At 40.0% G+C, this 21,994-nt stretch overlaps 1 protein-coding gene across 1 annotated transcript in view; it reads right to left on the minus strand.

Annotated features, from left to right (window-relative positions):
• tox (thymocyte selection-associated high mobility group box) overlaps positions 1–21,994 on the minus strand; it is a 99,418-nt gene that overhangs the window by 20,320 nt on the left and 57,104 nt on the right. Inside the window, exons 3-6 of the mRNA XM_036966420.2 lie at positions 21,001–21,108; positions 12,087–12,332; positions 6,054–6,305; positions 687–914 (exon numbers count right to left, since the gene is read on the minus strand). Coding sequence (XP_036822315.2) covers positions 687–914; positions 6,054–6,305; positions 12,087–12,332; positions 21,001–21,108 — 834 coding nt within the window. The remainder of the gene's footprint in view (positions 1–686; positions 915–6,053; positions 6,306–12,086; positions 12,333–21,000; positions 21,109–21,994) is intronic.

Genomic DNA, 21,994 nt, shown 5'->3' on the forward strand with positions numbered 1-21,994 from the left:
AACAACCAATTTGACAGAGCTTGAAGAATTTTGAAAATAATAATGGGCAAATGTTGCATAATCCAGATGTGGACATCTCTTAGAGACTTACCCAGAAACACTCCACTGTAATCACTTTGTCAATATGCGGAATTGTGTGTAGATGGGTGAGAAAAACAATCAATTTAATCCTTTTATAATTCAGGCTGTAACACAACAAAATGTGGAATAAGTCAAGAGGTATGAATACTTTGTGAAGGCCCTGTATGTCATAAGGATGTAGTAGCCTACTGGTGATGTAAACACTTCTCCAATAGTTGCTGAGATTTGATATTTTGCACAGCCAAGACGAGACGTAGGCCAATGTCATAGGCCTATGGTCAACCAATCATATTTCTCAAATCCTTCCAGGCTAAATTCCAGCTAGAACAATGAGCCACCTACTTAAAAAAAGTGTGCTTTTGACGAAGAGCTACAAAATGAAATAGCAGTATTACACTGAAAGATAGATGGTCATTTTGTCAAATTTGTGAGGATCTCCGTGCTCATTAGTTGCTCATTCAACATTTTCTGCTACTTCAATCAAGCCTGTTTTAAAAATTTTTATTCATGTAGGCTAGACTGTCCTGCAAATGTCCCGCTAAATCCCCCTTTTGCTCCACATTTAGGTATTTTAAATGTGGTCACCCTAACTATAGGTGTTATACCTGTTTCTGTTCCTCTCCAAGGCCGTCCCACATGGAGGCCACTATCTTGGATACCTCTCCAAAAGTAGCATTGGGGTTGGATCCCTTGATGGCTGCCTGGGTGTCTCTGAAGAACAGAGCGTAGGCAGAGACTGGCTTCGAGGGTTCGTTGGGATCCTTCTTCTTCTTCTTCTTGGGGGTCTTGGGCTTTTTGGGCGTCTCGACCGCTGCCGGTCGCTTCTCTGCATGCTGGGAGGAGAGATAGAAATGGTTAGACTAAATGGGTTTCTGGAGAGAGAGGAATTAGTGTGGAATCGGTGTAATTGATTGATTAGATGATGGAACAGGATGGAAATGAAGGGTGAATATGCTAAACATACTGTAGGGCCCAGACTTTCCCTGACAATAGGAGCTGAGCAGAGAAATGTAAAACACATACTGTATGCTTCCTAACGTACACTGTAAAACCAAGTGTTTTGGATCTGAACACATAACTAGACACTTTTCTGGAACCATTTTTAAACATGGCAAGGCATTTAGTACTTCAACGAAAAAATTAAGTATTCTAGCTTTAATATTTCAAATATTTTTCATTGTGCTCCTAAATTTCTTTGTCTGCGCACTTGTGCTCCTTGTAAAAAAGGTCAGCGTAGAGCCCTGCGATTGAAAATATATATTTTTTTCCTGTTCAGCTGAAATTTAGGTAAGGTGACAGACAACACTGATCTGATTAAAAGGCATGTAAAGTCACATCAATTTCTAATGACTAAATGCACTCTAAACAGGACCATGGGAAGGTAAACACTAGTGTTTAAAATCTGAACACTTAGGAGATACAGGTGTTTTCCTGGTTGGAAACTGACCGGAAAAAGTTGACTATCATGTTTAATCTTGGATTCTAAACGCCTGTGCTTAAGATGAGAAGACTTAATGGCAAGTCTAAATGCCTTATGTTTAAACACTGATGTTTTGGTTATAAACGTGTGACATATTTCATGGTTTTACTGTGTATATACCAAAAATATTGCTGAACATTCTGAAACATTTCTCTCAATTTACATGATCTTGGTCAATAGGAATGTACCGTTTGAAACAATTTGCTTTTATTGTGAGATAGTGAACATGAACCTGAGAGTTTGGAAACAGATAAAGAAAACAGTGTCTGTATGAAAGGACCTTGACAGATGGTCGTACCGGTAGTTTCAATTATGCCAGACGTTCCTTTCCATCACTGTGTTGAATATGTTTGTTTTATACTGATAACACAAAAATAGCCCTGCAGCTGAATAGCGCTCTGCACATTTCTGAAATGTTGACTGCATTCGATTTTATATTCCACTAAATTAAACATGATCATTTTTCCAGATTGTTTCATTTTCTAAAGGATTGTTATTTGCAGTTAAAACATACGGTGAAAATATGGCAAAGGTGTTTGGGAAAAGTACCCTTTGGATTGATTTACATAGTATTGCATACGCATGGAAAATGGCACCATTATATTAGCAATCACATAAGCATTAAGATAGCATCTCTCCACGGTGACGTTTTTCTCCAGGGAAAAGGGTAAACAAATGCAATGGCGCAAAGGTTACAGATGACTCACCCTTATACAAATGTGTGTGTGTGTGTGTGTGTGTGTGTGTGTGTGTGTGTGTGTGTGTGTGTGTGTGTGTGTGTGTGCGTGCGTGCGTGCGTGTGTGTGTGTGCGTTTGTATAGAATAGTGTGTGTGTGTGTAGGGCTGTGGCAGTCATGAAATTTTGTCAGCCGATAACTGTCATCCAAATAACTGTTGGTCTCAAATTAATTGACCTTTAATTAACATAAACACGTTTAGCATCTCCGACTTCCACGCATAGCCTACAAGCCACTGATGCGGACATCTACTTTTTAAAAAGTAGAATAAATCCATTTAATATAGCCTACGCCATCACAATAAATCCATTATTTATTTTAGGCACGTCTAAAGAAACATTATGATATGAAGAAAATGTTGAATATTCTGAGTCGTCCTTATGTTAAGGCCTTGATCTGGCTAGGCCGTATGGCTATGGGCTACATTAGTCCATTTAGCGGACAAGATTTGCTAATAATTCCCGTGGCATTATTGAATATTATTTTATAGTAAGAAGATTTCAAAGGGTAGTGTGCACATGCGGCTATTCTGTGTTGAACGTTTAACCAAGTGATAGTTTGAAACAGGTTCTTCTATATGCTTAGTTTAGAGTTATTTATGCAACTTTAGTTGGTATACAAACCTTAGAAAGTATTAGAAATTAAATAATATAGCCTAAGACTGCATGAATGACTCTAATGACGACAGGCATGATGACACTCTGCTCTGTTTCATGCGCAGGCTGCACACACTTCATCAGTCTCTAATTCACAATTTGACAAGCACTTGAAAATATTCTCAGACTATTCTCAATTTAATCTGGTCTTTACATATAGCCTACTAATATATGTGTGGAATTATTTTCTATTTAGAATGGCCCACAAAAAAACGTCATCCGTAGCCTGCATTCTAATCGCAAATGGAGGAAGAGCTTCCCGCGGTGAGATTTTTAATACGCCAGGTAGTAAAGCGGATTAAAGTGCTTAATTTTAAGAATTGAGCCATAAATATAGCAGACGAGAAAGATGGGATCCTCTTTTAAATAGTGGCCAGTCAAAACTCTGTTTTCACACGTGATTGCGCAATGACTGGCCTTATAAGAACACGTTTCACTAGGGTCTGTACGCTATGGGCTCTCCAACTGTGCTCCTAGGCCTATAGGCTAGGCTTAGAGATATTTGGCCACTTTAGTTGTGATACAAACCTTATCAAAACATAAAGGCCTATGGGCCAAGCTACTTGATACAAGAAACTATGATTTGAAAAAGTAACAAAAAAATGCAAGCAATGTTTCCTGCCTTAGACTGCACATGCTGGGCTTCATTCACAATTGATACTATTCTCTCAACTTCATCTTGTCTTTACATAAACTAAATAATATATGTGAAATTAGTTTTGACTTAGAATAGGCCATTATCATACACCTGTCAGAACAGGAGCAAGGTAAAACAAGATTTAAAAAATAAACAAATAAAAAAAAGAGAATGGAGGACGATTTTCCCATGGTTCCTTTTCATGCCAGCCAGGTAGGCTTCTATGGTTGGAAAGCGAAAGCAATGTGTTTAATATTTGGAAAGGTGAGAAATAAATATAGTAGGCCTAGCTTATTGAAAGCTGATTGGATCCTCCTCTTTTTAATAGAGGCCACTATTTTCTCACGCAATTGTATACCATAGCCCAGTGGTTCCCAACCAGGAGTACTAACCCTGGGGGTACTCTGCCCATCCACAGGGGTACTTGAGAAGACTCATGAGACCATAGGCTTACTGGTAAAATACACATGAGGAGTTACTTTAGGGGAACTCCGGGCAGAGCAAAATTCAGTTGGTGGTACAGTAACCGAAAAAGGTTGGGAACCACTGGCATAGCCTATAACACTTATTTCATTCCATGCATCAACCAGGTATGAGGAGCTGGCTCTCACTGCCCAACAGGTGATATTCCACTCAAACAGACGGCAGGCGGCAGGGTAGCCTAGTGGTTAGAGCGTTGGACTAATAACCCGGAAGGTTGTACGTTCAAACCCGGAAGGTTGTAAGTACAAATCTGTCGTTCTGCCCCTGAACAGGCAGTTAACCCACTAAGCCGTCATTGAAAATAAAAATTTGTTCTTAACTGACTTGCCTAGTTAAATAAAGGTAAAATAAAAAAATAACTAAAAACCTGAATGCCAGGGCTCTCATTAAGTGTTTGATTTGATTTACGATATCATTTGCATTGATGTCAGAGTAGTTTGAGGGACAATACAGTGCTGAGTACCAGACCATTAGGACCTGACGGAGGAACAATAGAGTACATTAGTGACTGGCCATCAGCAAGTTTGGTAAGCTACTAATGAGCATCAGAGCGCAGTTTTGAAGGAGCCTAGTTACCGTGACTCAACGGTCACATGGAATTTGACTGTGGTCATGCTGGTGTGGTGGTAATACGGTCACCGTAACAGCCCTAGGTGTGGATGTCTGTATTATAAAGAAGTAAAAAAAAATTGGTGCTTGTGTATGTGTGCATATTTGTGTATGAGGGCGTCAACATCGGTGTGTGTGTGTGGGCGTCGACATGTGTGTGTGTGAGGGCGTCAACATAGGTGTTTGTGTGTGAGGGCGTCAACATAGGTGTTTGTGTGTGAGGGCGTCGACATCAGTGTGTGTGAGAGGGCGTCGACATCAGTGTGTGCTTGTGTGTGTGCATGTGTGTGTGTGAGAGAGTCGTCGACATCAGTGTGTGTGTGTGTGTGAGAAAGGCTTCGACATCAGTGTGTGTGTGTGAGGGCGTCGACATCAGTGTGTGAGGCGTCGACATCAGTGTGTGTGAGGACGTCGAGATCAGTGTGTGTGTGTGTGTGTGAGAGAGAGAGGCGTCAACATCAGTGTGTGTGTGTGAGGACGTCAACATCAGTGTGTGTGTGAGAGAGGTGTCGACATCAGTGTGTGTGTGAGGTTGTCGACATCATTGTGTGTGTGTGTGTGTGTGAGAGAGAGAGGCGTCAACATCAGTGTGTGTGTGTGAGGACGTCGACATCAGTGTGTGTGTGTGTGAGGCATCGACATCAGTGTGTGTGTGTGTGAGGCATCGACATCAGTGTGTGTGTGTGAGGACGTCGACATCAGTGTGTGTGTGTGTGTGTGTGTGTGTGTGTAAGAGGCGTCGACATCAGTGTGTGTGTGTGAGGGCGTCGACATCAGTGTGTGTGTGTGAGGTCGTCGACGTGTGTGTGTGAGGCGTCGACATCAGTGTGTGTGTGTGTGTGTGTGTGTGTGTGTGTGTGTGTGTGTGTGCGTGCGTGTGTGTGAGAGAGAGAGAGGCATCAACATCAGTGTGTGTGTGTGTGAGGACGTCGACATCAGTGTGTGTGTGTGTGTGTGAGGCATCGACATCAGTGTGTGTGTGTGAGGATGTCGACATCAGTGTGTGTGTGTGTGTGAGAGAGAGGTGTCGACATCAGTGTGTGTGTGTGAGGTCGTCGACATCAGTGTGTGTATGTGTGTGTGTGTATGTGTGTATGTGTGTGTGTGAGAGGCGTCGACATCAGTGTGTGTGTGAGAGAGGCGTCGACATCAGTGTGTGTGTGTGAGGGCGTCGACATCAGTGTGTGTGTGTGTGAGGCGTCGACATCAGTGTGTGTGTGTGTGTGAGAGAGGTGTCGACATCAGTGTGTGTGTGTGAGGTCGTCGACATCAGTGTGTGTGTGTGTGTGTGTGTGTGTGAGAGGCGTCGACATCAGTGTGTGTGTGAGAGAGGCGTCGACATCAGTGTGTGTGCCAATCACTCTTCTCACCTTTATTGACTCTTCATTGTCATCCTCATGAACAGAGCTAGAAGGAGAGGGTGTGGCCGACTTGCTCCCAGGGGGAGATGGGGAATTATGGGTAACGTTGTTTCCGCTCAGTCCCAACTGGGTGTTGAGTTGTGATTGGTTGATGGTGGTAAGTTGACTCTGATGTCCCATGCCTGATTGGCTCCTGGATCTGAGTGCTTCCATTGGCTGATGGCTGCTGTACCGGGAATCGGAGTTGACCATTTGTTGCATCTGGGGGAAAAAATGTAGCGTTGTTTTTAAATGGCATTAAAATAGCATACAATAATGCTACTTTTAACTCTCTTTATCCCACTCCTAGAAACGCTCTTGAAACAGCTCTGCTCAGTCACACTCACTCACATATACACTCACTAATGGTTCTTCACACACATCTTTGTTTCAACCATGACTGAAATCCTAACTAACATTCTTCAGCATAAGAACAATGTAATTTTTGTCTTTCCACAGGAAACACGGTTGTAGGTTGTGCTTGAATAGCCTCTTCAGTGTGGCCCCCTGCCCCCACCCCACCCCAGAGTGTGGCCAGGTCACCTGATACCACAGGGACTGACAGGTCCGACGCCTCACACCTGCTATTGTCCCCGACACCATGTCATACACAATGTCCCCGACACCATGTCATACACAATGTCCCCGACACCATGTCATACACAATGTCCCCAACACCATGTCATACACATTGTCCCCGACACCATGTCATACACAATGTCCCCGACACCATGTCATACACAATGTCCCCGACAGGTGAGGCTTGGGCGGAGAGGCTCACCTCAACACCAGGACAGGTGAGGCTTGGGAGGAGAGGCTCACCTCAACACCAGGACAGGTGAGGCTTGGGAGGAGAGGCTCACCTCAACACCAGGACAGGTGAGGCTTGGGAGGAGAGGCTCACCTCAACACCAGGACAGGTGAGGCTTGGGAGGAGAGGCTCACCTTAACACCAGGACAGGTGACTCCTGTTAACTCTGTAATCTACAGAGATTAGCTCCATCCCCTCCAGCAAACTAACACCTTCACCCCTTATATCACCAACGACCCCATGACCTCTTCTGCCTCTTCTCTCCTCTTTTTGAAGAATAGGTGAATAACACACTCTTTTTCCTCCAGGCTACTTCCTGTGCCCAACCACTGAGTTTCTCCTTATACAGATGTGTAACTGTTGGTACCGCCAGATAGAGCACATCATCGTAAAAGTTTAGCAACTGTCGGTTACAGTGGAAAACAACCTAATCCCCATGGTGACGTGAGGGAACTTTCCGAAGTATCGGAGAGGTGAGTCACAAGCCAGGTCATCATTATGACACTAATATGAATGGATACCAAAGATTATTTTATCTTTGTCTGACTAACAACCCTACCTTATGGTATCAATAACGTGGGTGGATTTCATTGGGAGGGGAAAATGCAAACTAGTGCATTACGAACAGGAAACTGGCGGTAGTGGAATGCTGGTAAAAAGCTAGATGTTAAGTTTTTTTTAATATAAAAGTGATTGGGGTAGTTTGGCTCATGACTGGCTAAGTGACATATTAGGAATTATTCTTTTTCCAACATCCCACCATCTCCCCCTCTGCTTAGTACATTTTAAATTAAGGAAAAAGTAAACTACTTATCTCTAGACCTACATCATTCTTTTGAATATCTTCTCAAATAAAAAGGTGTAAAGATACACTGCTTTTATCCCCGGGTTCTGTGAAAAAAATCACATCCCAGAACTGAATTTCTCTTCGACAATTTCTCTATTAATCGAACACTTACTCAAATAGAGTTCATTATATTCCCCTAACGGTGGTTAGTAACAATATGGCCAGAAACTGAGAGAATGAAGGCTAAACGTATAGAAGACATGGTTCCATCAGTCCAGCCTCTTTCATTCCTTGCCGCGGCAACAAGCTCTCAGCCTCGTTGCCTGGCAACCATAATTCATAGCCACTCTAAATGGATGTTCTGTGAGAACATTAAGGTGAATGGGAACAAAATACCCTTTGTCAATCTGGGGAGTCTTTCAGCCAGCAGGTCATCCACCCCTGCTCCTTTTCCCTTCTTGCAAAAAACAACAACAACAATTTACGAATGTTGAGCAATAGAAAACACTAATGTTTAAGTTACTTAGTGAATGTGAAACATAATATTTACAAATATATATATATTTGACCTTTATTTAACTAGGCAAGTCAGTTAAGAACAAATTCTTATTTTCAATGACGGCCTAGGAACAGTGGGTCTGTTCAGGGGCAGAACGGTAGATTTTTACCTTGTCAGCTCGGGGATTCGAGCCAAGATGTAACTACTTAGTGAATGTGAAACATAATATGGTCATAGACAAGATGTTAACTACTTAGTGAATGTGAAACATAATATGGTCATAGACAAGATGTAACTACTTAGTGAATGTGAAACATAATATGGTCATAGACAAGATGTAACTACTTAGTGAATGTGAAACATAATATGGTCATAGACAAGATGTTTTAGCTACTTAGTGAATGTGAAACATAATATGGTCATAGACAAGATGTTAACTACTTAGTGAATGTGAAACATAATATGGTCATAGACAAGATGTTAACTACTTAGTGAATGTGAAACATAATATGGTCATAGACAAGATGTTAACTACTTAGTGAATGTGAAACATAATATGGTCATAGACAAGATGTTAACTACTTAGTGAATGTGAAACATAATATGGTCGTAGACAAGATGTTTTAGCTACTTAGTGAATGTGAAACATAATATGGTCATAGACAAGATGTTAACTACTTAGTGAATGTGAAACATAATATGGTCATAGACAAGATGTAACTACTTAGTGAATGTGAAACATAATATGGTCATAGACAAGATGTTAACTACTTAGTGAATGTGAAACATAATATGGTCATAGACAAGATGTTAACTACTTAGTGAATGTGAAACATAATATGGTCATAGACAAGATGTAACTACTTAGTGAATGTGAAACATAATATGGTCATAGACAAGATGTTAACTACTTAGTGAATGTGAAACATAATATGGTCATAGACAAGATGTTAACTACTTAGTGAATGTGAAACATAATATGGTCATAGACAAGATGTTAACTACTTAGTGAATGTGAAACATAATATGGTCGTAGACAAGATGTTTTAGCTACTTAGTGAATGTGAAACATAATATGGTCATAGACAAGATGTTAACTACTTAGTGAATGTGAAACATAATATGGTCGTAGACAAGATGTTAACTACTTAGTGAATGTGAAACATAATATGGTCGTAGACAAGATGTTTTAGCTACTTAGTGAATGTGAAACATAATATGGTCATAGACAAGATGTTAACTACTTAGTGAATGTGAAACATAATATGGTCATAGACAAGATGTTAACTACTTAGTGAATGTGAAACATAATATGGTCATAGACAAGATGTTAACTACTTAGTGAATGTGAAACATAATATGGTCATAGACAAGATGTTAACTACTTAGTGAATGTGAAACATAATATGGTCGTAGACAAGATGTTTTAGCTACTTAGTGAATGTGAAACATAATATGGTCGTAGACAAGATGTAACTACTTAGTGAATGTGAAACATAATATGGTCATAGACAAGATGTAACTACTTAGTGAATGTGAAACATAATATGGTCATAGACAAGATGTTAACTACTTAGTGAATGTGAAACATAATATGGTCATAGACAAGATGTTAACTACTTAGTGAATGTGAAACATAATATGGTCATAGACAAGATGTAACTACTTAGTGAATGTGAAACATAATATGGTCATAGACAAGATGTAACTACTTAGTGAATGTGAAACATAATATGGTCATAGACAAGATGTTTTAGCTACTTAGTGAATGTGAAACATAATATGGTCATAGACAAGATGTTAACTACTTAGTGAATGTGAAACATAATATGGTCGTAGACAAGATGTTAACTACTTAGTGAATGTGAAACATAATATGGTCGTAGACAAGATGTAACTACTTAGTGAATGTGAAACATAATATGGTCATAGACAAGATGTAACTACTTAGTGAATGTGAAACATAATATGGTCATAGACAAGATGTTAACTACTTAGTGAATGTGAAACATAATATGGTCATAGACAAGATGTTAACTACTTAGTGAATGTGAAACATAATATGGTCATAGACAAGATGTTAACTACTTAGTGAATGTGAAACATAATATGGTCATAGACAAGATGTTAACTACTTAGTGAATGTGAAACATAATATGGTCGTAGACAAGATGTAACTACTTAGTGAATGTGAAACATAATATGGTCGTAGACAAGATGTAACTACTTAGTGAATGTGAAACATAATATGGTCATAGACAAGATGTTAACTACTTAGTGAATGTGAAACATAATATGGTCATAGACAAGATGTTAACTACTTAGTGAATGTGAAACATAATATGGTCGTAGACAAGATGTTTTAGCTACTTAGTGAATGTGAAACATAATATGGTCGTAGACAAGATGTAACTACTTAGTGAATGTGAAACATAATATGGTCATAGACAAGATGTAACTACTTAGTGAATGTGAAACATAATATGGTCATAGACAAGATGTTTTAGCTACTTAGTGAATGTGAAACATAATATGGTCATAGACAAGATGTTAACTACTTAGTGAATGTGAAACATAATATGGTCATAGACAAGATGTTAACTACTTAGTGAATGTGAAACATAATATGGTCGTAGACAAGATGTTTTAGCTACTTAGTGAATGTGAAACATAATATGGTCATAGACAAGATGTAACTACTTAGTGAATGTGAAACATAATATGGTCATAGACAAGATGTTAACTACTTAGTGAATGTGAAACATAATATGGTCATAGACAAGATGTTAACTACTTAGTGAATGTGAAACATAATATGGTCATAGACAAGATGTTAACTACTTAGTGAATGTGAAACATAATATGGTCATAGACAAGATGTTAACTACTTAGTGAATGTGAAACATAATATGGTCATAGACAAGATGTTAACTACTTAGTGAATGTGAAACATAATATGGTCATAGACAAGATGTTAACTACTTAGTGAATGTGAAACATAATATGGTCGTAGACAAGATGTTTTAGCTACTTAGTGAATGTGAAACATAATATGGTCATAGACAAGATGTTAACTACTTAGTGAATGTGAAACATAATATGGTCATAGACAAGATGTTTGGCCTAAAGTGGAAAATAAGCTGATATGTCCAGCCTTGGAAATCATTAAGTCCCACATTGAAAAGGGAAATTGGGTTATATGGTTTAAGAATGAGACTATGAGGTTCCATATCCCTGGCTAGTAGGACCTGGGAGCTAAACACACACAGCTACACAGGTCTGATTAATGGAAATAAATATGCACTAGGGAAAATCATAAAGACCATGTAGCTCCTCAGTGGTGGAGGTGCTGATGACACATAATATTGAATATGGTGAACATGGCCAAAGGCAGAAAGAATAATGTCTGAGAGCGGGAGGTGAGAAGTTTCACTTTGACGAGAATGGGAGATGATCTCCAATACCTATGCAGAGTAGTTAACCACGGTTAGTCATGTCACCTATCACATTGTGAGGTTTCTGCATGGAAAGACAAATCTAAAAGTTAAAGTTTCGTTTCATCCCTTTTTCAAAAGTCAAGACTTGCATTGAGTGTATTTCTTCTGAATGTCACCCCACTAGATTGTTTTCGATTTCTAGTGAATAAATATCAGGGGAAAACTCCCCATCAACCATCTAAAAACGAATGGGTCATCCATTAGTACAGCGGAGACCCAATGGGGTGTCCAGGATTTTGTTCTATCCCTGCACCAACACACCTGATTGAACCAACCAACCGCTCGTCAAGCCCTCGATTACTTGGATCAGGTGTGTTGTTGCTGGTATGGAACATATGCCTGCACCCACAGCTGCCCTCCAGAGCAGAAAATCGCACACTGCTTGCTAGTGGCATCAGGCTAGACTCACCACAGACAGGGTGCTGGACATCAGGCTGCCATTTTGGCTCAAGAGCCCTCCATCCTGGCCCATCATGTCCATTCCCTGAAGGTGGAAGGGGTGTAGGCCACTCTGGGAGTGAACGGGAGCCAGCGGGTGGTAGGAGCCAGACTCCGACTCTGGTAGGTGGGGGTGCAGCATGTGTTCTGGGATGGTGGGAGGTGTGATGGGGGGAATGTTGAAGTCTTCATCCCCCAAACTGGGCACTGGGTAGGACTGTAAAAGAAGAGGAGCGGGAGAAACAGAATATGTTAGAGAATAATAACATAGCAATATTAGCATTTAGGAGAAATGTTTTAGTGGATGCAAGTCCAACCAAACTGAGCACTCAAACACATTAGGCTAAGAGCACAGTAGAGGTGGATGCTACACATTGATACTAGTGGATGAGGTGAGTTTCCCCTGTACAACATAAAGCTCTTTGAGTGTCTGAAAATCAATCCAATTCATTATTACTACAGTATTATATTACAGCTCAACTACAGCACTGCGATGCAGAACATGCAGATGGCTTCAGATAATTATAGTAGTCATTAATAGACTACTATAGTTCCATGAGTCTTTTTTAAGACTGCAGTGGGACTTCTGTAAATACCTCCTAAATTAGTTCTATTATTAGAAGGCAATTAGGATTAATGATGTACACTGCCTTGAACGATTCTTATGATCAACAATACCAACAATGAGGATTAATGATGTACACTGCCTTGAACGATTCTTATGATCAACAATACCAACAATGAGGATTAATGATGTACACTGCCTTGAACGATTCTTATGATCAACAATACCAACAATGAGGATTAATGATGTACACTGCCTTGAACGATTCTTATGATCAACAATACCAACAATGAGGATTAATGATGTACACTGCCTTGAACGATTCTTATGATCAACAATACCAACAATGAGGATTAATGATGTACACTGCCTTGAACGATTCTTATGATCAACAATACCAACAATGAGGATTAATGATGTACACTGCCTTGAACGATTCTTATGATCAACAATACCAACAATGAGGATTAATGATGTACACTGCCTTGAACGATTCTTATGATCAACAATACCAACAATGAGGATTAATGATGTACACTGCCTTGAACGATTCTTATGATCAACAATACCAACAATGAGGATTAATGATGTACACTGCCTTGAACGATTCTTATGATCAACAATACCAACAATGAGGATTAATCATCATCGTTAATGCAATCCCGATTACTTGACTTAATTCATGCATACACGATCAACTACACATAGGAAACATATAAGTTCATTTCACATGTAACCAAATGTGTGTAAATGCATTAGGCATGTTTTTGAATGATTCCGGCTAAATAAAAGGGGGTTTGAGGGTATGTAAATGTGTGTAAAAAAAAGTCCCTCATTAACGTCTAATTAAAAGGCTTATTTTATGCGTCTCCACAGTCAGTTCCACTTGGCTGTGCAGGATGATCTGTCTCCCTCTCAATCTCTTTGGACCCCTTTTTAGCTCAGAAAATGTATAGCAGACAAGGTAGATGAGAGGCAGTAAAAATCTGAAGCAAACCATAAATTATTCTATAAACACGGCCAAAAACTGCACTCACCTCGAATCAACAGGAAATGTGTGTTAAGGTATCTGTACCAGTGGAGGATAGTGGGAGGAGCTATAAGAGGATGGGTTCATTGTAATGGCTGGAATGGCGTAAATGGAACGGAGTAAAACATGGTTTCCATATGTTTGATGTGTTAGATACCGTTCCATTCATTCCATTCCAGCCATTAAAATGGGCCTGTCCTCCTATAGCTCCTCCCACCAACCTCCTCTGGTCTATACAGCTCTGAAATAGGAACCATTTCCATAAAGAGAGAAAGAACTATTCAAGACATCAACTTGCTGTTGATCAATTAGACCCACACAATTTAGTTTTACTCGGTGAAGCGTTCCAAAAGACGACAGCACAACAAATCACACTTCTGACACAAGTAAAATGTTTTATTTTTCTCTCTACCCCAGAAGTGTCTTTTTCCCAGTTTCATCAGAGGGCTCAGGAGTTACACTCTGCCTCTACTACCTCCTCGTTGATTCCCTCCAAGATTTTCATTACCACTAATTTACAGCTTTTATTTGCTGAAAACAAAATGGAGCTGACAGACAGCCAACTCCAGGCAATTAGGCAGAGAATCAGTTCCAAAACCCATCTCTACTGAAATACCAGCCCAACTGTTCTTTTAAAAGACGGTAATAATCGTTTTAATGAGCTTCCTTCAGCTTCTCTCTCTCTCTCTCTCTCTCTCTCGCTCTCTCTCTCTGCTAAAAGCCAACATTTTGCATTCATTTGCATATTTGATTGTGTTTCCTCTCACAGATGTCGAAGTTGGTTGGTTGGTAGGAAATATGTTGGCACAATTCATACAGTAAGGTTTTCAGGAACGCGAAATGATTTTACTGTCATAAAAACAAAAAGATTGTCATAATGGTTGTTGCCTGGGGGTTACTTGATGATATTGATATTGCTTCAAATTTGACAAATGATTTTGTTTTGCTTATCATTTCTCTATACATAGGCCTACAGACAGACCTTACATTGGGACTTAATAAAAGGCCAAGTCAATGTTGTGGCAAAGGCGTTTCAAAGTATGGACATAAAACATTGATAATTACATAACAACAACAAACATGACAGTTACATAACTAACTTCCTGTGCAGAGTTCTAATGTAGTTGTTGTTTTTAAACTCTGTGGCCCTCCAAGAAAAACACTCAATATACAGTATGCACCCATCTACTCTGGTTTTCTAATAACTCACACTGAAGAGAGTCATGGAAGAACTTGAGTCGAGGCCAGACACACAGCAATGTTACATGTGTAACATGAGAGTGATGGTTACCAAGTGATCAAGAGGAGAGAAGAGAGACAAACCATCAATGGATAGAGAGAGAGAGAGACAGAGAGAAAAATATGTACTGTATTGTAAACCTGTAAATCAGGGATGGGCAACTTTGATGGGTGTGGGGGCCACAAAGAATCGGAACTCTTTACCCACATCCATACCCACACATCAGGTCAGAGCCGACCCTAGCCTTTTGGGGGCCCTAAGTGAAATTTCGTTGGAGGCCCACCCCCCAACTAAATTACTATTCTAACTCTCAACAGTAAGTTGAAACCCCAACTGAGTTCCAACATTTGAAAATGTTTTATTTGGAAATGAAATGGCGGGTCTACAAAAGTGAGGCCGAGCCACCAGTTGCTCATCCCTGTTATAAATCATCCTGTCTATTAGTGACTTCATCATCTGTAATAAAGGTGAGGAATTGGATGTCCAGGGTCACAGCATCAGGGGGTAAGATGTCAATACAGCGACACTTGTTACTGTTCAGTCTGTTTGATCTTGGAGACTATGATGAAGACAAATACAATGTGTTGTTTCATGTTGTCCTCACTTTCTAACACATCTACACCATCTGCAGTGAATAAAAATAGAAAGATAAGTAACATATTGGACCTTTAAATGTTACAAAAGCGGCAAAAAAGACTCTTCGAATTTCTTGTGGTCAAGAAGGTGTTACTTAAGTTAAGAACCCTACAGTAAAGATACAGTATGCCCACACAGCAGTAGCCTTGTGATTAGGGGTGCACATTTTGGGGAATATTCAGAGGTGGAAACTTTCCGTGTGAATTAACGGGAATATATGGGAATTAACAGGAATATATGAGAACTAATGGAAATACGCAAATTAATATTAACACCATTTAAATGTAGATGTTTTTTGTATTGGATATATTTACCATATCATATGGAGACAGAAACACAAACCTTTAACCTTATCATATCAGGAATCAAGGTAAGACCCAGATGCAGACTGTCGAAGTTACAATGTTTATTGTAGAAACAGGGGCAGGCAAAGACAGGTCAAGGCAGGCAGGGGTTGATAATCCAGGGTAAGGCAGAGGTACAGGATAGCAGGCAGACTCAGGGTCAGGGACAGGCAGAGAGGTCAGAAGGGTGGGTACAGGGTCAGGACAGGCAACGGTCAAAAACCAGGAGGACGAGAAAAGAGAGGCTGGGAAAAGATAGGAGCTGACAGGAAAATGCTGGCAAGCACAAGATGAACTGGAAACAAACAGACAGAGAACACAGGTATAAATACACAGGGGATAATTGGGAAGATGGGCGACACCTGGAGGCGGGTGGAGGACAGGTGAAACAGATCAGGGCGTGACATAAGTAGACATAATTGCAAACGATTAAATCCTTCCAATATAATTTTTTTTTTAAACGAGTTAAGAATTTAACTTTAATTAAATGAGTTGACTCTTCACATGGGATGATTACACTGAACAACACAATAAAGGGAATATTGAATGATCCCCAAAGATCCATCGCATCTGTAAAATGATGAGTCTAGAATCTAAAGCTTTGGTTGTTTTCCTCTCAGGCTTCCATGTCTTCTCCCTGGACCTCCTCAATGTCCACCTCTTGAACATTAGACTCTGAGGCCTCATCTTCACGCTCTCTTTCCAACCTTGTTGAGGATGGCTCGTTGTCAAGTTAAAAAAATCTTCAAATTTGCCTGGACGGCCACCAATTTTTGAACCCTTGTATTGGTCAGCCTGTTGCGTGCTTTGGTGTATGTGTTCCCAAACAAGGACCAGTTGTGCTCTGAGGCGGCTGATGTTGGTGGGATCTGGAGGATGATGGAGGCAACAGGGTAAAGAGCCTCAGATCCACAAAGTCCCTTCCACCAGGTGGCTGATGAGATATGTTTGCACGGCTGCCATATTGCATCTCCATCCCAAAGCCCTTGCTTGGAAGTGTACTTCACCAGACTGCCAAGAACCTTGCCCTCATCCAGGCCAAGGTGGCGAGACACGGTAATGATGACACCATAGGCCTTGTTGATCTCTGCACCAGACAGGATGCTCTTGCCAGTATACTTGGGGTCCAACATGGGCCCTGCGGCGTGTATGGGCTTCAAGCAGAAGTCTTCACGCTTTTTGATGTATTTCAGAACTGTCTCCATCTGCAGACTGTGTTATAGCCATTTCTTGGAGCAACTCCTTCCCCTCCAGGAGACCAAAATTATGACAACACCACCCAAATCGGTGTTGCTGGGCAGCTTCAATGTGGTGCTCTTATTCTTCTCACTTTGCTTGGTGAGGTAGATTGCTGCTATAACTTGATGACCCATTACATACCTAACCATTTCCTTGGCTTTCTTGTAGAGTGTAACCATTGTTTCAGTGCCATGGTGTCCTTGGGCAGCAGATTCAATACATGAGCAGCACAGACAATGGGTTTGATTGGAGAGTAGGACTCCTCCACTTTAGACCAAGCAGCCTTCGTGTTCGCAGCATTGTCTGTCACCAGTGCAAATCCCTTCTGTGGTCCAAGATTACTGCCTTCAGCTCATCTGCAATGTATAGACCGGTGTGTCTGTTGTCCCTTGTGTCTGTGCTCTTGTAGAATACTGGTTGAGGGGTGGAGATTATGTAGTTAATCATTCCTTGCCCACGAACATTCGACCACCCATCAGAGATGATTGCAATACAGTCTGCTTTTTCTATGATTTACTTGACCTTCACTTGAACTCTGTTGAACTCTGCATCCAGCAAATTAGTAGATAAAGCATGTCTGGTTGGAGGGGTGTATGCTGAGTGAAGTACATTCAAAAATCTCGTCCAATACACATTGCCTGTGAGCATCAGATGTGAACCAGTTGCATACACAGTTCGAACAAAACATTCATCAGCATTTCTCTGACTACGTTCCTCCATTGAGCCAAAATAACTTCTGATTCCAGGAGGACCACGAGCTCTTGCTATCAATAAGGTGTCTGATTCATAATTTTCACCTCAAATAGAAGTAGAGGGATTTTTGTCAGAGGTTGCTTGTTGTGAGAGCTGAGGGAACTTTATGCACTTGGCCAGATGATTCTGCATCTTGTTGCATTCTTTACATATGATTCATATATAGCTGCAGTGAAATGTCTCCACACATTAGATAGTGCCCGTGGCGTTTTCCTGTAAAGATTGAGAAAAAAAGATGTTAAAAAAACAACAAATACAATTCCATGTACAGATAAATAGTTAAGCAGTTAGATTAAACAAATCCTGTGTAAGATAAATGTTTTGAAATTAAACATGTATGGGAAACAGATGAATTAACACTCCTCAGTTAGCAGGCTCAAGCAAGCTAAAACCCACATGGTAGCAAAAACTAACTAGCAGAAACTGTTTTCACAAGTTATTTAAGTAGGCTACTATTTACTAGTTAACAAAAAATAATGTATGTCATATAAAATATCCAACCCACCCAGTACTGTAATCAAATCTTACCAGAAAGCATGTAGTCCTTGGCTCAGACAGTGTAGTAGTGTGGGCTCAATAGCATCTCATTAGTGTGCAAGGTCTTGAGAATCAGCTGTACATGCCATAGAAGAGTGCACTGCACAGGTGATGGAAGAATGCAATTCCATTGAATTTGGGATAGTTTAAACAAAATATGCCACAAGACCTAGAATTGCCTTATGTGTATCCCACAAAAAAAGGTTCACTGTTATAAGCTAACTTTTTTGATGAATTTAAGCAAAATTCTCCAAATTCCTGGGCTTAACTTCACATGGAAAATATCCGGAAACATTCCGGAAATTTACCAGAAAGTTTCTGACCCTTTGTAACCCTACTTGTGATAATTAGCACCCTAAAGTAAAACACTTTTTAAACTAACATTATCTGAAGGTCTTATTACAAAGTAGTTGTTTTTCATGCTGCCATTCATTTGTCCTTTAGAAACAAAAAGCCCATTGCCTCGTGAGCATATTTTCTAATATCAAGCCGTGTCCTGAATAAATGAGATGTTCTTCTTTCTGTCATTCTCTTCAATCGCCCATTGTCCCTTTCAGTTGAGAACAATGGTAAGTCCCTTTCTGCTCAGAACTATGCAAATGCCTGCTAGTGGGCCTATTTTGATTAACCCCATTCAAATATATTGTATTCTTATTACAAATACACCATTCAAATGAAAATGTTCTCCTAACATTAGCCTCTAGAATGACAATGATTAGCAACAGTTGCAGAGCCTTCACCATAGTTGAAAAAAAAGACTAACAACTTATAAGTCAACTTCAACCAACATCAAATCATGAAATGGTTTTCTATTTGAAAATATGTAACAACTAATGGGTGCAGTGCAGACCAGCCATCTTCAAAATAATTTGATCATATTGAGATATTTCTCTCCTTTCATTTCACTCATATCTAGTCAACACATCATTAATAATGCTGTAAGATGTAGTGTGTGGTAGAGGGGTGGGAGATGGGGAATTCCCTCCAACCAAGTTAAGGCCCCCACACCGCCTACACATACAGTTTTTATGATGAATAATTATTGTTTTATTTTGCCTAAAAATGTTCCACTCAGCACTTGACCTACCCATAAACCATTGGCCCAATCTGGAAAGGTACTCTCTTATTACAGAAATATATTTTTATCAGGGATCAACTGTTTCATTGTTTGAGATAAAAGTTGAGATAAATACAAAAAAACTAATGAAAATAGCTATTTTAGATTTGTCTAAGATAAGCCTGAGTAAAATAATCAACATGGACTAAAAAGCAACAAATAAATAAAAATTAAATAGACTCAATATTTATTGTTTTAACAAAATGAGATAATTTTGCCTCAACAGCATAAAAGGCTTCCCTATGAAACAGTCCCCCTCGCTTTCAATTCACATTCAAATATGATTTATTGGCATGACAATCTGCGAGCTGCAATGTTGCCAACGCAATTAATAATGAAACAACTTATTTTTGCCTCTCTATTTTTCCTTCTATAATACTCTCACCAAATACTACCGAGCACAGACCTAAAAGATGTGAGACGAGTTCAGGTTTCACAATAATAAGAAATCCACCTAACACCTACTGAACCAATGAAGGGGACATGCAGAATCAAACATACTGTACCTATTGCTGGGACAGGGTTTCAAACATTTTGGATTCTACATTGAAATGTGTTTGAGTCATAACTCTATAACACCTTTGATTTTAGACTCGGAGATGTTATGGCTTTATACTCTATTCTGTGTTGTTTTTCTGCCTCGCCTGTTTGAGAGCAGCGCTGTGCTGTTGCTTAACCCTGTCTGCTGCCGAGATGTTCAAGGTGAACAGAACTGTTGCTGCCAATAAAACGGATTACCTGATCCCAAAGGTGTGGATGAGGTGTGTGTGTGTGTGTGTGTGTGTGTGTGCGTGCGTGCGTGCGTGCGTGCGCGCGCACGTGTAAACAGTATGTGTGTGTGTGTGCGTGTGTGCGTGTAAACCGTATGTGTGCGTGTGTGCGTGCGTGCGTGCATGCGTGCGTGTAAAAGGAATGTGTGTGATGTGAGTCTGGGTGTAAAGGAAAGAGAGATGAGAAAGAAAGGATATATGGATGGACAGACTGGGAGAAGGGGGAGTATTGGGGGAAAGAGAGTGGGTATAGAAAAAAAGCATTGTGCAGGTACTGTGTGTGTGTGTGTGTGTGTGTGTGTGTGTGTGTGTGTGTGTGTGTGTGTGTGTGTGTGTGTGTGTGTGTGTGTGTGTGTGTGTGTGTGTGTGTGTGTGTGTGTGTGTGTGTGAACTACAGTATCTTTCATAATGAATCATTCTTAAACTTCATCATCAATATGCCAAAGTCAAGTAAGAAGGGATTCTGATTTGCAGTATGATGCAGGCCTGGGTCAAAACGTTGTCATAACAAACACACTTTGGAGAGATTAGATCGAAGTGTGTAGTCTTTCTTTTTATACGAGTGAGGATTTAAACTTTCATCAACTGACAAGTGCCTGCCTTGTGTCTGAGCCCTGAAACCCACTGGTGGTGAATTTGTTGTTGTGTATTTACCCAGGGTAGCCGGGATCCATCGGAGTGAGCAGGGCCATCTCGTTTCCACAGGGGTCCAGTCTGTTTGGCGCTGAGATGCGTCTGGTGGGGATTGGGAGGCACACGGAACTACCAGAGGGAACAGAAAGTTCAAGGGTCACGACAGAGTCATAGAAGGATGGAAGGAAGAACCCTTAGGCACAGATCTTGGATCAGCTCAGCATCCTTAAACTAGGCCATTAACCATCTGGGTGGGAATGTAAAACTAACCTTAGATTAGCTTCTAGAGAACAATGACAAAAATGCTTTACCTAACCATCATATATACAGGTTAACCTCATTGAGATATTTTTCAAGAAACATGAATGGTAAGACATTTACTATTGCAGAAATTAGGGATGATGGGCACGATTAATCGAATATTCAAGTATCCGAATAGACATTACTATTTGATCATTATTACATTTTAGTCATTTAGCAATGCTCTTATCCAGAGCGACTTACACGATCACTTGCGAGAGTCTTAAATAAAAATACAATTATAGGCCCATTTTAACAATGAAAAGGCTTTTTAAATCAAATTACATTATCTAGATGACATTGCTACACACAAGGACATTTGAAATTCCTAATTTAATAAAGCAAACTTTTGAATTGAGTTTTTATGACGTGCACCCCATGAAAAAGACATACAACAGGGAATGTGAATTACTGTGTGGGTTTATAATTCATGGACATTTTTGTATGGGTTGATACATTTTTAAAAGGGAAAATCAGGTCTGAAATTTCAAAGTGGAAATTACAAACTTCAGAAGCCTTTTTAAACCTCAAATCCACTAAACATTTTACATTTTACGTTTTACATACAAGTTCTCCACCAAAAGGGTAATCAAATTAAGTTCCTACATCTGTATGTCTTCACACCCCAGAGGTAAATATATGGCCGAAGCACCTTCGGCAGCCATTACAGCTGTGATTATTTAAAAAAAGATTCTACCAACTTTGCACAACTCGT

Source organism: Oncorhynchus mykiss, chromosome 28 (assembly GCF_057628025.1).
Source record: "Oncorhynchus mykiss isolate SJ-2025 chromosome 28, ASM5762802v1, whole genome shotgun sequence".
Lineage (NCBI taxonomy): Eukaryota > Metazoa > Chordata > Actinopteri > Salmoniformes > Salmonidae > Oncorhynchus > Oncorhynchus mykiss.